This window comes from Pyxicephalus adspersus, chromosome 2 (genome assembly GCF_032062135.1).
Source record: "Pyxicephalus adspersus chromosome 2, UCB_Pads_2.0, whole genome shotgun sequence".
Taxonomy (NCBI): Eukaryota; Metazoa; Chordata; class Amphibia; order Anura; family Pyxicephalidae; genus Pyxicephalus; species Pyxicephalus adspersus.
In genome coordinates this window covers 160,321,184-160,333,551 of record NC_092859.1, presented here as the reverse complement: position 1 = coordinate 160,333,551, position 12,368 = coordinate 160,321,184, and the positions used below count along the sequence as shown (strand labels likewise).

Sequence of the window (12,368 nt, the reverse complement as noted above, 5' to 3'; positions counted from 1 at the left end):
AATATAGGGGTAACTAGATACCTGTGGTACAAACAAGAGGAACATTGAAATTATTACGTGTGCCCTGTCCACATATTGACCTAAAATCTCTCTGCACGCTTCCAATATCTTCTATCTTTCTACCAATAAAACACACAACATTCTTATTTCTATGTTATTTGTACAATCTTTGTGTATGACATCAGGAGTGAAATGGATTCTTCTTGGAATTGTCGGATTCTCTGGAAGTTATAAAGCTCCTTGCAAATTATTAAATAATTGTAAAGGAAAATGTTGCATGTATTTATAATGGGATTATTTATTATATTGAAGCTGGTGACAGGGTCTCTTTACCCATTAATAATTTTGGTAAAATATCGGTCACATGACATCCCTACCATAGATCTGGCTATAAACTCCGATCTATCGGCATCTTGGTCTGGCGCTTCACCAATACCCAGCTTGTTCCATTCACTGAGCCCAGATTTTTGTGGCCACAAAGTCCCCGGCACAATTTGTAGGTAACACGGCAATGTAGAACATGTAACACGGATGAAATGTGATGAAGCTTTGGCACCTCGCACCCCTCCCAATTCACCATTGTAGTTCTCCTGAACCCCGGGGCCTCAATGTTTTCATAGAAATACCTGACAATTCTGTCCAAACTAAACTCCAGCTCTGCACACAGAGAGCCCCCAGGGGCCAGCATGGGAGGGGCAGAATAACACGGACCAATAATTGGGAACAGACTGTACAAATGTTATTCTGAGCCTATAATATGGCCGGAGGAGGTTGGGTTTGGTGGGTCAGTCGGGTGATGGGACTATCAGAGGCCCGGCCAGGGTTCCGGCACAGAAAGGCGTAGAGCGATCACATTCTTATCTCCTCCACATGTGTCCCCTGTGACGTGTTGCTGACACACGTGTTACCAGATAGTATGTTTACCATCCCCCCCCCGGCTCTCACCGAGTCATGCACATAGTCCATTGCATCTCGAACTTCCTGCAATATGCTCTGGAAGGACATGAAGAGATTTCCGTGTCTGTAACCGGTGTCGTAGCTGGGAAGAAATTCAGGACATTGCATGAGGACAATGAAATAAATACAAATAAAATAATCTGTAAATCAGACCATTGTAATGTATCACCGGGCAAATATTGGGCATCAGTCATTATATGGATGAGAAGATGACAATTCACCGCTTTCTGGTTCTGCAGCCACTTACACACATTCAATTATTGCCACCGGAAACGATCTTTCATGAGGAGTGTGAATGATGAATGAGCGATGTACACAATGAGCGAGTGGCACCCCGCTGTGCTCGCCTCATTTCATTTCCATTGCAGTCATTCATCGTCCGACCCCCATGGATCTGTCAGGATGGACCCATGGATGACGATGTGCGATCGCCTTTCAAATGTCAGATTCTCGCCACAAGACAAGCCTGACCATATCGGGTGAATGCTATGTACATCGTCCAAGCCTCGTTAGGAAAGAGTCAAAGTTTTGTTGGGTTTGGTGACAACTGTACAAGAAATGATCCAACTGGGGCAGGGGGGTCCCCGACAAATCAAGACTCGCATAATAATATCGACCTCATCATACGCTGCAACCCTTCCTTACCCTGCTAAAAATATCATTGTCCCAATCAGTGGATTCACGCCACTCTGTGTACACCCCCCATGCAAGAAAGAAAAGTATTTTGGTAAGTCGGGCTTTATAGGGCCCTGTGCCCGGATTATGCCCAACAAGCAGTGAAAGCCCCCGGTGTATGTATACGCTGTACTTGCTTTTATCTTTATGGCACGGATTGGTGAGCATTCACCCTGCAGCAAGGAACGCTCATCACACAGCGCCAATCTAAGGCGGCTAAAGTTTAGGTCTGATTTAACATTTAAAGCTCACGCCAAAGTTACGGAAACTTTTTGTAAGAATGGAAAGCAGATCCCGGCAGTCTGCCAACAACCCAAACTAAACAGCAGGTGTTTCTAAGCGTTTAGAAACCGACTAAACCAGGAATCTTTGATGCAATCTTAGGGAATCTTTAAAAACCAATAACTTGACATTAGAAGCAGCTGGAGAGAGGTCAGGGATTGGATATATTGGAATATTTGTGTAGAGTTCCATGCCCACTGATTGGCCACTTTATTAGAGAATACTTCCCTGGCTCAGTGGTACTTGTGTAAAACGTCTCTAATGTAATGAATAGGAAACCGATTATTTATAAAGAACACTTACTTTACATATCGGGAGCAGTCAGTGAAGTAATCCACCAAACATGCGTACAGATAAGTCTCTGGAAATAAAAAGATTTCATGAGTTGTAATACTAAACCTGCCTGAATCTTCTGTAACTGCTTTTATTGATAGCCTTGATTCCTTGAAGGTCAATGAATGTTAGTCCAATCTATTCACCTTACATTCACCCTACATGACAAGCCAATGAAGCTCCAGAACAGATGGCCCCAGCACCACAAACCAGGACTTTTCTCAATCTCATCCCAAATCTAAGGTGCGGAGTTCCTTCCTGCCTATTCAATGTACTCCATCCCAGGCCAGGGACTTCACATCACGTGTATTGCGTCTGACATTGATCTGGCAATGGATTTGTGATTGGACCCGGTGCCATGAATTCCATTATCTGCCCCTCTCTGTCCATATCCTGACCCGCACTGCAATCTCCTGCACCCCGGCTATACCTCAGCTATGCTAGCGCCCTCTGTAGGTAAACACATTCCTTACCTGCCAGATTAAAGAGAGTATTGAGAACATGGAACCGCTTGGTGTCATCTCTCTGGATGAATTTGTTGGGGTATTTACTCCAAACCTCGGCTCTGCAAGGAGAAGACGGTGAGGGTGACAATCAGATCTGACAACTTCATTGCCAATGACATCGACGACAGATAAATACCAACCAATAATCCCACCACTCAGCACAGACCAGCGCCATATATACTTCCATACAAATGTGCACAATCTTATGCCAAGGCTACAATAATTAGCTATGGTAACCCGCACTGGTGAGGAGTATTTCACCGGGAGGTTTGCTGGCTGGCTCAAGTTTGATGTCATCCATAAGAATCGGGGAAATCTTCCATTTCCAGCAAACCCTCCTAGATTGTAAGCTCTTCGGGGCAGGGTCCTCTCCTCCTCCTGTGTCACTGTCTGTATCTGTCTGTCATTTGTAACCCCTATGTAATGTACAGCGCTGCGTAATATGTTGGTGCTATATAAATCCTGTATATTAATCATAATAAAATCCCCAGATAACAGCATTGGATCGGTATGTATCAGAGATTCTCCTTCCATTGTGGTATTGTATGCACGTTAGCATGAAGCATTCTGCACATTGGCATGTATTGTGTTATGGAAACCCAGCCAATGCCAACACACAATATTGCACCGAGAATTGGGCAGCACAGCAAACCCAACCCCCAGCCTGCTGGTTTCTCCAATACAATGAGATATATTCTGTGTGAGCTCCTCGGTGCCATGCGGCTACTTGTCCAAATCTAACCCATCGGCCAGCAAAGCAATCTGCAATCCTTCAATCCTCTGGACACAAAGCTAGCATGAACTATCCATAGGACTGAATGGAGGGGGCGGCCTGCAGTTACACCCTAAATATCCAATGGATGGGTCATTCACTTACAACCCGCCATACAAAACATGACACGTGCCGGATGTCCATTATAAGACAAAAACTTCCCTCTTTGCCCCATGTAGGGGTATATTGCCATGGGGAGCCGGGGTAAAGAGGCAACTTCAAACCCCTTAATTATCAAATTGAGAAAAAAGTAAAGGGGTGCAGGGAATGACGGGAGAAGGCAGAAGATTCGATACGGTTGGGGACAGATAAAACTATCCCTGCATTACATAGTAATACTTCTCATATAATGCAAACAATATATTGCCTGGATCAGAACCCTCCAACAAATAATCATATCGGCATGTAATTATTGCAGAGAATCTCTATAATAATACACCAAGTGAAGTGAATAGGGAATTTAATGTACAGCGCTGCGTAATATGTTGGTGCTATATAAATGCTGTATAATAATAGGAATAATATAATAAAAGGAAAGCTCCTGACTCCTGACAAAGCAGCGGTCCATCTTGTTTGTATGATTCCACATTGCAGCTCCTCTCTATGAGCTATTTCTAGTTAATGATTATTAATGTTATAATGGGGGGGTGAGAGATAACCATGGCACAGGTCACCGGAGGCGACTGTCAGAGGACAAAGAGGAGACCGTCAGGAATTCTGGCCACTGGACAATGGATTTATTTATAGCAATATTAAACCCTCAGGGATCTGCAGGCAGTATTTAGCACCATGACAGCCCCCCAGTGTCATCCCACTCGCAGGTCCGGATTTCGGCTTGCATTGGTTCCCGTCACTCAGAGCTGGCATTGCCATTGGGCTCACTCACCCCTTCAAGAAGCGGAAGCCATGGACGCAGACAAGTACATTCCCATTGGAGTCCACTTTCAGCAAGTTTCCATACAGACTGTCAAATACCAGGCCCCTGCCAGAGAAAAGACAATCATTACCCTCTGGGATGGAAGAAATGACTTTAGGATATTACTATGAAAACAAATTTCCTTTTATGTTTCATTGTCACATTCCTATGAGGACACTGCCGCTCCTTCGCTGAATAGGTCTCAATCAGAATAAAAACTTTGCCCCGCTTTGCTTTGTTTTTGTTGTTTTATTGGATGTCAGCTGATACATTTTGCCATCAATAAAGGGTCACTCCACCCAAATGGATATTAGATATCAGCTAACACATCTTTATATGTCTTGGTGTTGATGATATCGGTGAACCTAATATCTAGGGGTCACACCCCATTGTGTCGTTTATAAATCTGATTATTTACCCTTTTCAATGTCTTTTATCCCATTGGTAATTGTAACAGAAGGTTCTGGGACACGCTGGGCAGGAACACCACATCACTCAGGTTTATAGTTACGGTTAAAAAGACTTCAGTATGAGCAGAGGTGAGTACTGGAAGTAAAGGTCACCTCAGGTATGTGGCCACAGGTCATCTCTGCAGCCAGGTGTTCCTTGGCACTGAAAGGTGTTTATTGGAAATGCTAGATGGCGATTGGTGAATCTACCCAGGTTTGAGTTGTTTCAGTGAATGTGGTTTAATTTGAAACCAGTATTCACTTTCCCAGCTACTTTGTAAATCAAACAATTTTCATAGAATTTACACCTCTGATGGGCTGAGGTTTATTTCCTTATCAGAACCTCCATATAACTACAGTCCCAGGGTCATCCATCCTTTTCCTCTTCACAAGACCTCTGCCATGGCAAATTACAGGTTTATGTGATCTCATGCTGGAGGGGTAATATACAGCACCATTGTGATAGGTTTATCTGGCCAGTGACTGAGGGGGGCCCCAGAATGGAATATAATCCATGTGAATGTCATTTCTTATTATATTTTGGTATTGTAAGCTCAGGAAGGGATATTCTCTGTACCAAGACACATAATGTCTCCTAAGTATTCATCTTCCCACTATAAATCTCATTTATTATTCCCAAACTTCCCCCACCATTTCCTGGAGCCATCACACAACAATTGTATTAGCAGTTTCAGAGTTCCATATAATCTGCTAAATTCTGCGGCTTCATCATTAGCAGAGAATAACATGGTGAGTGATGGCTGCATGGACAGATAATGTTATCAGCTGAATACATAAGCAAGCAGCAAGGAATCCCCGCTCACAGCCAATCAGGTTCAGCAATGATCTACAATACAAATATATACAAAACTCGCTGCAAATGCTGCAAATAGGATGGATAAGATGGCTCTGCTATCAGTAATAATTCCATAATATCGGTGCTTAGATCTCAGCCGGAGGAACAGAATCACTCTATAGTCAGCCCAGGCTACCGGAGAGTCCGGGTTTATATAGAGGAAGCCAATAGAGGGAAGAGAATGGTGGCCAGAGGTGTGGAATCAAACCCCCACCCGAGATGGATGGAATGGAGGTGTCTGCTGCGTCCATTAGTAAGAAGTGGCCATCTCCTAGATTGTAAGCTCTTCGGGGCAGGATCCTCTACTCCTCCTGTGTCACTGTCTGTATTAGGCTGTCATTTGAAGCCCCTATTTATTGCACAGCGCTGCGTGATATGTTGGCGCTATATAAAACCTGTTTATTAAAAAAAATAAAAATAATTCCTAATACCTGATGGAGGAATTAAACCCTTTAGCTTGCATATTGGCCATCTGAAGCCCCACTGTGCGCTCTTCCTGCATGGCAAACGTTGTGGGAATTTAGCACTTATTGTGTTGGATACAACTAATCAATGAAAAGAGTGAATCTCACATAATAATAGCAATGGATGGAGTGCATTGTATATCTGTATGGTGATGTATGTGTGTCACTGATAAAGAATACGAGATACATTTCTAACTAGTTTGTGGAGGTTCCCTACATTGAATTTATCATCATGTGCCGCATAGGGATGAGCGAGAATGCCTCTGGCAAAATTTTCCTTGAACTTCCGATGGTTCCACAAAATTTCAGCGAACCGATTTCGCAAAACCATTGGAAGATCGAAGAAATTATAACAGGAGGATTCCCTGGGAGACTTTCTGTTTGTGATCCCCGGGCCACTAGGGGTAAATTACCTTCTAGTGGCCAGGGATTGTAGAGGATTTCCTCCTGTTTGGCCAGAGCTCGGTGAATCAGAAAGCCGTTCTCGCCTACATTTTCAGTAAGGGAGAAAGGACCGATTCGCCGCGAGATCGAACTTAATATTCTCGCTCATCCCTAGTGCCGCATCCCGATACCACTTTAATACTTCAAAAATATATTTGGGACGTTAAAGGGCCCATGTATTCAACGTTTCTTCTTTACAAAAAGATTTTTTAGCTATATAATTCTAATACATTTAATTTATTAAATATGACCAAATAATCCTATAAAAACATTTTATTTAAAAACCCACAAAGGTACCAGCACACATACAGACAGACATGATCTCCATCATGCAACTAACAGTTATCCTCGACACGTTTTGTGGATTGCACCCACTTCTTCAGGAGAAGCGAGAACTATAATAACAATAATACATACTCTGATGGCATAGCCCATTATAAACATCAATTCAAATTTCCATTCTAATTCAATAAGTTACATTGAACCATGAAGCCATAGTTCCTTCAATAGGACAGCTGCGAGGCAATCCCAAATAATTGCTTGAAGTAATAAAGTGGTAAAAGATAAAATGTTACCCAGGAACTGACCGCAGAATTTACTCATGGAACGCGGAGGAAGATTTCCAGAAACTCTGTGAATACATTTTGCACCATGGCGCTTAGAGAGAAGGTGAATCAGATTCACACCTTGGTGCAAAATGCATTCACTGGGGTCCTGGAAATCTGTAGAGCTTTTCCTCTGTAAGCTCCATAAATAATTTTTGTGTGCAGTTCCTCCTACTATGGTGATTTGTGCTAATATTGAGGCAATTTTATAGAATTTGGGGTATGCACCTTTTTTTTTCTTCTAAGTTGCATTGTGGCCAGACTTGGCAAAGTTTTAGCCTGGTGGCCATGGACATAAGGTGGATTCCATTGTGGCAGCAATATTCATTAACGTATTGACTATTGGCCTGATTTATTAAAGCTCCCCAAGACTGGGGAGGATCCACTTTCATCAGTGAAGCTGGGTGATCCAGCAAACCTGGAATGGATTCCAAACATTTGTTAATAAATGGCATTTATAACTATGAAGAAATCCATTCCAGGTTTGCTGGATCACCCAGCTTCACTGATTGAAGTCTATCCTCTCCAGCCTTGGGGAACTTCATTAAATCAGGGCCTTCGCCTAAATTCCAGAGAAAAACTTAAAGAATGACTGACCTGGTAGGGAAGGTTGGATCATATTTGTATGTAAGGAGTTCATGGGGATATCCAATGCAAACCAATCTGTCCACCAGCAACTCGAAGCCAAGTTCTTCATAGTCCGGGGAGCGATACACTGCAAGAATATAAGGACAGCTCATGTATACTGCACTTATTTTATTCCTTTATAGCCTAAATTATACAAATGTGTTCTTATTTATACATATTTATCATTTACAGCATTTCTAGCATGGTTTTATCTTCTGAAAAGAATTTAAAACTATCTATGAGGTCATCGTAACATTCAGAAAACCCATCAACCATTATTATAGGTGTTTGTATTTACTGAAACAAATACATCATTTCCCCATAATGGAATCAGATCTTTCCATCAGTCATATTGGAGGGGTACTGGGTTGAGTATGTGCTGCTCTCCTATTGTAAATGAAAGAGGTGGTTGTACTTTATGATTGCAGCCGCTTCCTTTATATACCAATTAATTAGACTTTGTGGCTGCATTGTAAGTTCATCAGTGAGAATACAAACCGATATTCCTTTACTGGACGACCAATCCACTCAGATCTGAGATTTTAGATTGTGAAATGAGTGGATTGAGCTAAATAAACTTTGTGATATCTCTCAGGACCGGACTTGGAGACAACATCTGCCATAGACATTAGGTATTTAGTAGCAGAAACATTGAGAAGATCCCCGGATGTCACATTTCTATGTGATAGCACGCACCGTCTATAAGGTGATAGCGGTCCCAGGAATACTCGGCATGCAAATATTGACTTTCCCAGAAGTCAGGCTAATGGAGCAATGCTCAGGAATCTTATAGCAGCCGATGTACGGGGACTGCAGCCAAACCACAGACATGCAATCTATAAATCCCGCAGACTTCAGCTATGTCAGGTTTGGAGAAATCAAAGGGTGAGTTGGTGAATCTTTCACTTTGCTCCCCCCGGAAGATGTGATGGCAATATTTGCTGGAGCCAATCTCTTCTCTATTGATTAAACACAAATGCTCAGCAATGAGAGGGCTGTGCATGTATCATCCCACTTCTTCCTCTAGAATCTATGGGTACCTTTAGGGCCACATTGGACTTTCATTTGAGGATTGCCTCTCCCCCAAAAAAGTTTTTGGGAATGCAAAGTAGATCAGAAGGAGATCAAATGCAGATAATTTTCACCTTCAGTATATTCTGGTGTATTCTAAAGATCTAAGACGTGCCTGATATCAAAAGCTCACACATTTGCAGCAAAGCCTATTGACTCCCGCCCCTACCCATCTCATTACTTCCTTTGCTTCATTTGGTCAGGCCTTCACCTTGTGTGCGGAGGTGCACTTTAAGAGGCAGAACCAGGCATGGGCAAAGTACGGCTTGCAGCCCATATACGGCCCGTTGGGCTTTTAATTTTTTTACATTTATACAAACTCTCCATCTATCAGATACTGGCCCCTGAGCCAAAAAGTTTGCCCACCCCTGGGTATGACAATGCTGTGGAGTTCATCTGAAACCTGTAGTACTGCTTGTCCCCACTAGAAGGCGATTCCTCCAGGTGGACTCACACAGGTGTTGGGGTTCAGGTGTCTATATGGGCCCAGCTCTCCCCGGTCCTCTCGCTAGGTATTTGTCTACCATCACCCCCTTTACCTGACATTTTCCTGTGTTTGACTCGTCTTTGGTTTATAACCTTAGCTTGGCTCTCGGCTGAATCCTGATGGTTCTCTGGTTAGGGCCACCCTGCGCCTGCTTGCACCTTTCACCCTCACTGGCCCTGAATGGGTGCAGATTGCAGTACCTGGTACCTGAAAACATCCCAATATCCTCTCCCCCCGGCTCTGGTCAACCCGTGATGGGTGCTGGCACCTCCACCCTGTGCCGTGCCCTCCGCAGATTGGCATCCATAGTCCCAGGTGGAGCGTTGGAGCTGACCTGCACCTCCTGACGATTTGTTCCCACTCGTAGTGATTGCAGCCATATTTGTGTATTTCATACAACGGAGCTCAGTATTATCTGTCATACTTATTCTTTATTTGCTAAAAGTTAAACTTTCAACTCCACAAAGAAAGCCAACAGCACACAAGGATGAAATCAGCAAAACTTGGTAAACCATTATTGTTCCAGGACAAACAAATCTCTGTACCCCACCACGGACCTCCCCGCTGCACCATTTACCCATCCATGGGCCTAATCCCAGCAAAGCTTATTATTATTCCAGGACAAACAAATATCCCCCTCTGACCTCTGATCTGTCCCACCTGTCCTTGGGCTTTATCAATTAAAGATTATTGATGGGGGATGAATGTTTTCCGGGAATAAAAGTTTATTAAAGCTTGGCCGAGATCATGTGCCAGGAATTCTTTGTTAGTGGAGGGTGGATGGGCTCCGGGCCCCAAAATCCGGGGACATGGGGGGAGGGGGGGGCAGTTGTATATTGAGGTTTCTGCTAGAGGTTTGTGGAACAAAAATCTGAACTGGATCAGTCAAGAAATTGAGGGAATTCTGGGTCAAAAATTATATTTTCTTTAAAAAAAGGTTTAATTGGCCCAGTTTTGGAGCTCATCATTTGTTTATAGCTGCCATTGTTAAGCATAGCGTATGGCTCAGCCAATCCAGGCCGGGCACATTGACATCAGACCTAGCGCTGGCCTGGTATTGGTGGAGACAGAGAGAGTGGTGCCATTGTGCCAGCCTGTCATTGGATGATCCCGAGTGCCCAAACTCCGAGCCAAGGTCAGAATAGTTGGAACTATCGGCCCCTCTAATTACTGAACGTGTGGGACAATCTCACCACCAGAACTCTCTATGGCGGTTCCGGTCCCTAAAGGGAAACCCCAAAAATACTCCGGAGAGGAAAACCTTCGAACAAATGATAATTCTATGTGACACGAAAAATAACAAACTGAATGTGGACCTCGGCTTTCCGAATCCCTTATGAATTGTTTGATGCCCCCCATAATAATAATAATAATAATAACATAGAATTCATGGAACGTAGGATAAGTGAATCGTCTTGTTGGAAGCCGGAGACGGTAAAACGTTTTATTGGTAAAGACTTCCAGCATATTCATTGAGGTTCTCAGTTCATATTAATAATAAAAAGGTTTTATATAGCACCAACATATTACACAGCGCAGTACATTATATAGGAATCTCCAAGTATGACTCTAATGAAGCCAGCACACCATCCCCCGCCATGTGTACACCGCAATACTGTCCCATCTAAATATTACTAAAATAAGTGACCCCGCCACCCGCTGATCCCCCCAACCCCCCAATCTGTATGTTCGTAGAATTGGCTCCCCTTTAGCAGCAGCGGAAGTGCAGGAGTAGGGCAGCTCAGCTGCCAATGTGAGTACTGTGGGCCCAATTGGTGTGATGATGCCCCCATGGAGGGGATGGGCTCACCCAAAATGGGCAGAATGAGGAGCAACACTGGACCAATGAGAAGAGGCGACCCACTGATCATACTGACAGGCCGCATTCTGCAGCTGGTGGCAGCATGGGAGTAGCATGGGGTAGTATGGGGGTAGTATTCGTTTAGCATGGGGTAGTATGGGGGTAGCATGGGGTAGTATGGGGGTGGTATTCGTTTAGCATGGGGTAGTATGGGAGTAGCATGGGGGTAGCATGGGGTAGTATGGGGGTAGTATTCGTTTAGCATGGGGTAGTATGGGGGTAGCAAGGGGTAGTATGGGGGTAGCATGGGGTAGTATTCGTTTAGCATGGGGTAGTATGGGGGTAGCATTTGTTTAGCATGGGGTACTTTGGGAGTAGCATGGGGTAGTATGGGGGTAGTATTGGCTTAGCATGGGGTAGTATGGGGGTAGTATTGGGTTAGCATGGGGTATTTTCAATAAGTATTTTCAATAAGGGCCACCAACCCAACGTAAGTCATCTGTACTGACCTTGGGGACAGAGGGGACAAATGCCCCTCTGCACTTACCCCAGTCCAGCCCTTTCTTTCCCAGGGCCATTGAAGAGACTCCAGCACATGATACAATGCGAGGCAATACAAAGCCGGTCACATGATTGGTGGGTATTACGGGTGATTTGGGGTCACTATGCAGCCCCGGGGAGCCATGGGCACCCAATGTCACCATTCTTGGTTGGGCCACCATTGTTGGTCCCCTGGATTGGTGGATGATGATTGGATGGATCTTGTTGGATAACAATGTGTTGAGTGGACGGCCATGTGGTATCTGGGAGTTGTGGTTTTGGGTGGATGACCCCCGCAGGAAATGAGCAATGATGATGATAACGATTAGCCGACTCGTCACAAACCGGCCATGGAGAATTTGTGGTTTTAGTGATAATGATTCTGTGACGGCTCCTCGGTCAATGGGGCCACCGGCTATGGGGCCACAACCCCATTATTGTATTATATGAATCTGATCACCCCCAACATATTGTGGGGTCACCCAGGGACTGCAGACACTGATGTGGACCCATCGGGGCTGATTTATAAAGGGGGTCCCCAGTTACATATAAATATTGGGGTGTTCAGTTTATAGAAACAAAT

At 44.1% G+C, this 12,368-nt stretch overlaps 1 protein-coding gene across 1 annotated transcript in view; it reads right to left on the bottom strand.

Annotated features, from left to right (window-relative positions):
- Nucleotides 1-12,368, bottom strand: part of LOC140324818 (cytosolic purine 5'-nucleotidase-like) — a gene marked incomplete in the record, with an annotated part of 23,987 nt that overhangs the window by 9,971 nt on the left and 1,648 nt on the right. The window contains 5 exon segments of the mRNA XM_072402939.1: nucleotides 946-1,039; nucleotides 2,218-2,275; nucleotides 2,721-2,812; nucleotides 4,412-4,507; nucleotides 7,857-7,974. Coding sequence (XP_072259040.1) covers nucleotides 946-1,039; nucleotides 2,218-2,275; nucleotides 2,721-2,812; nucleotides 4,412-4,507; nucleotides 7,857-7,974 — 458 coding nt within the window.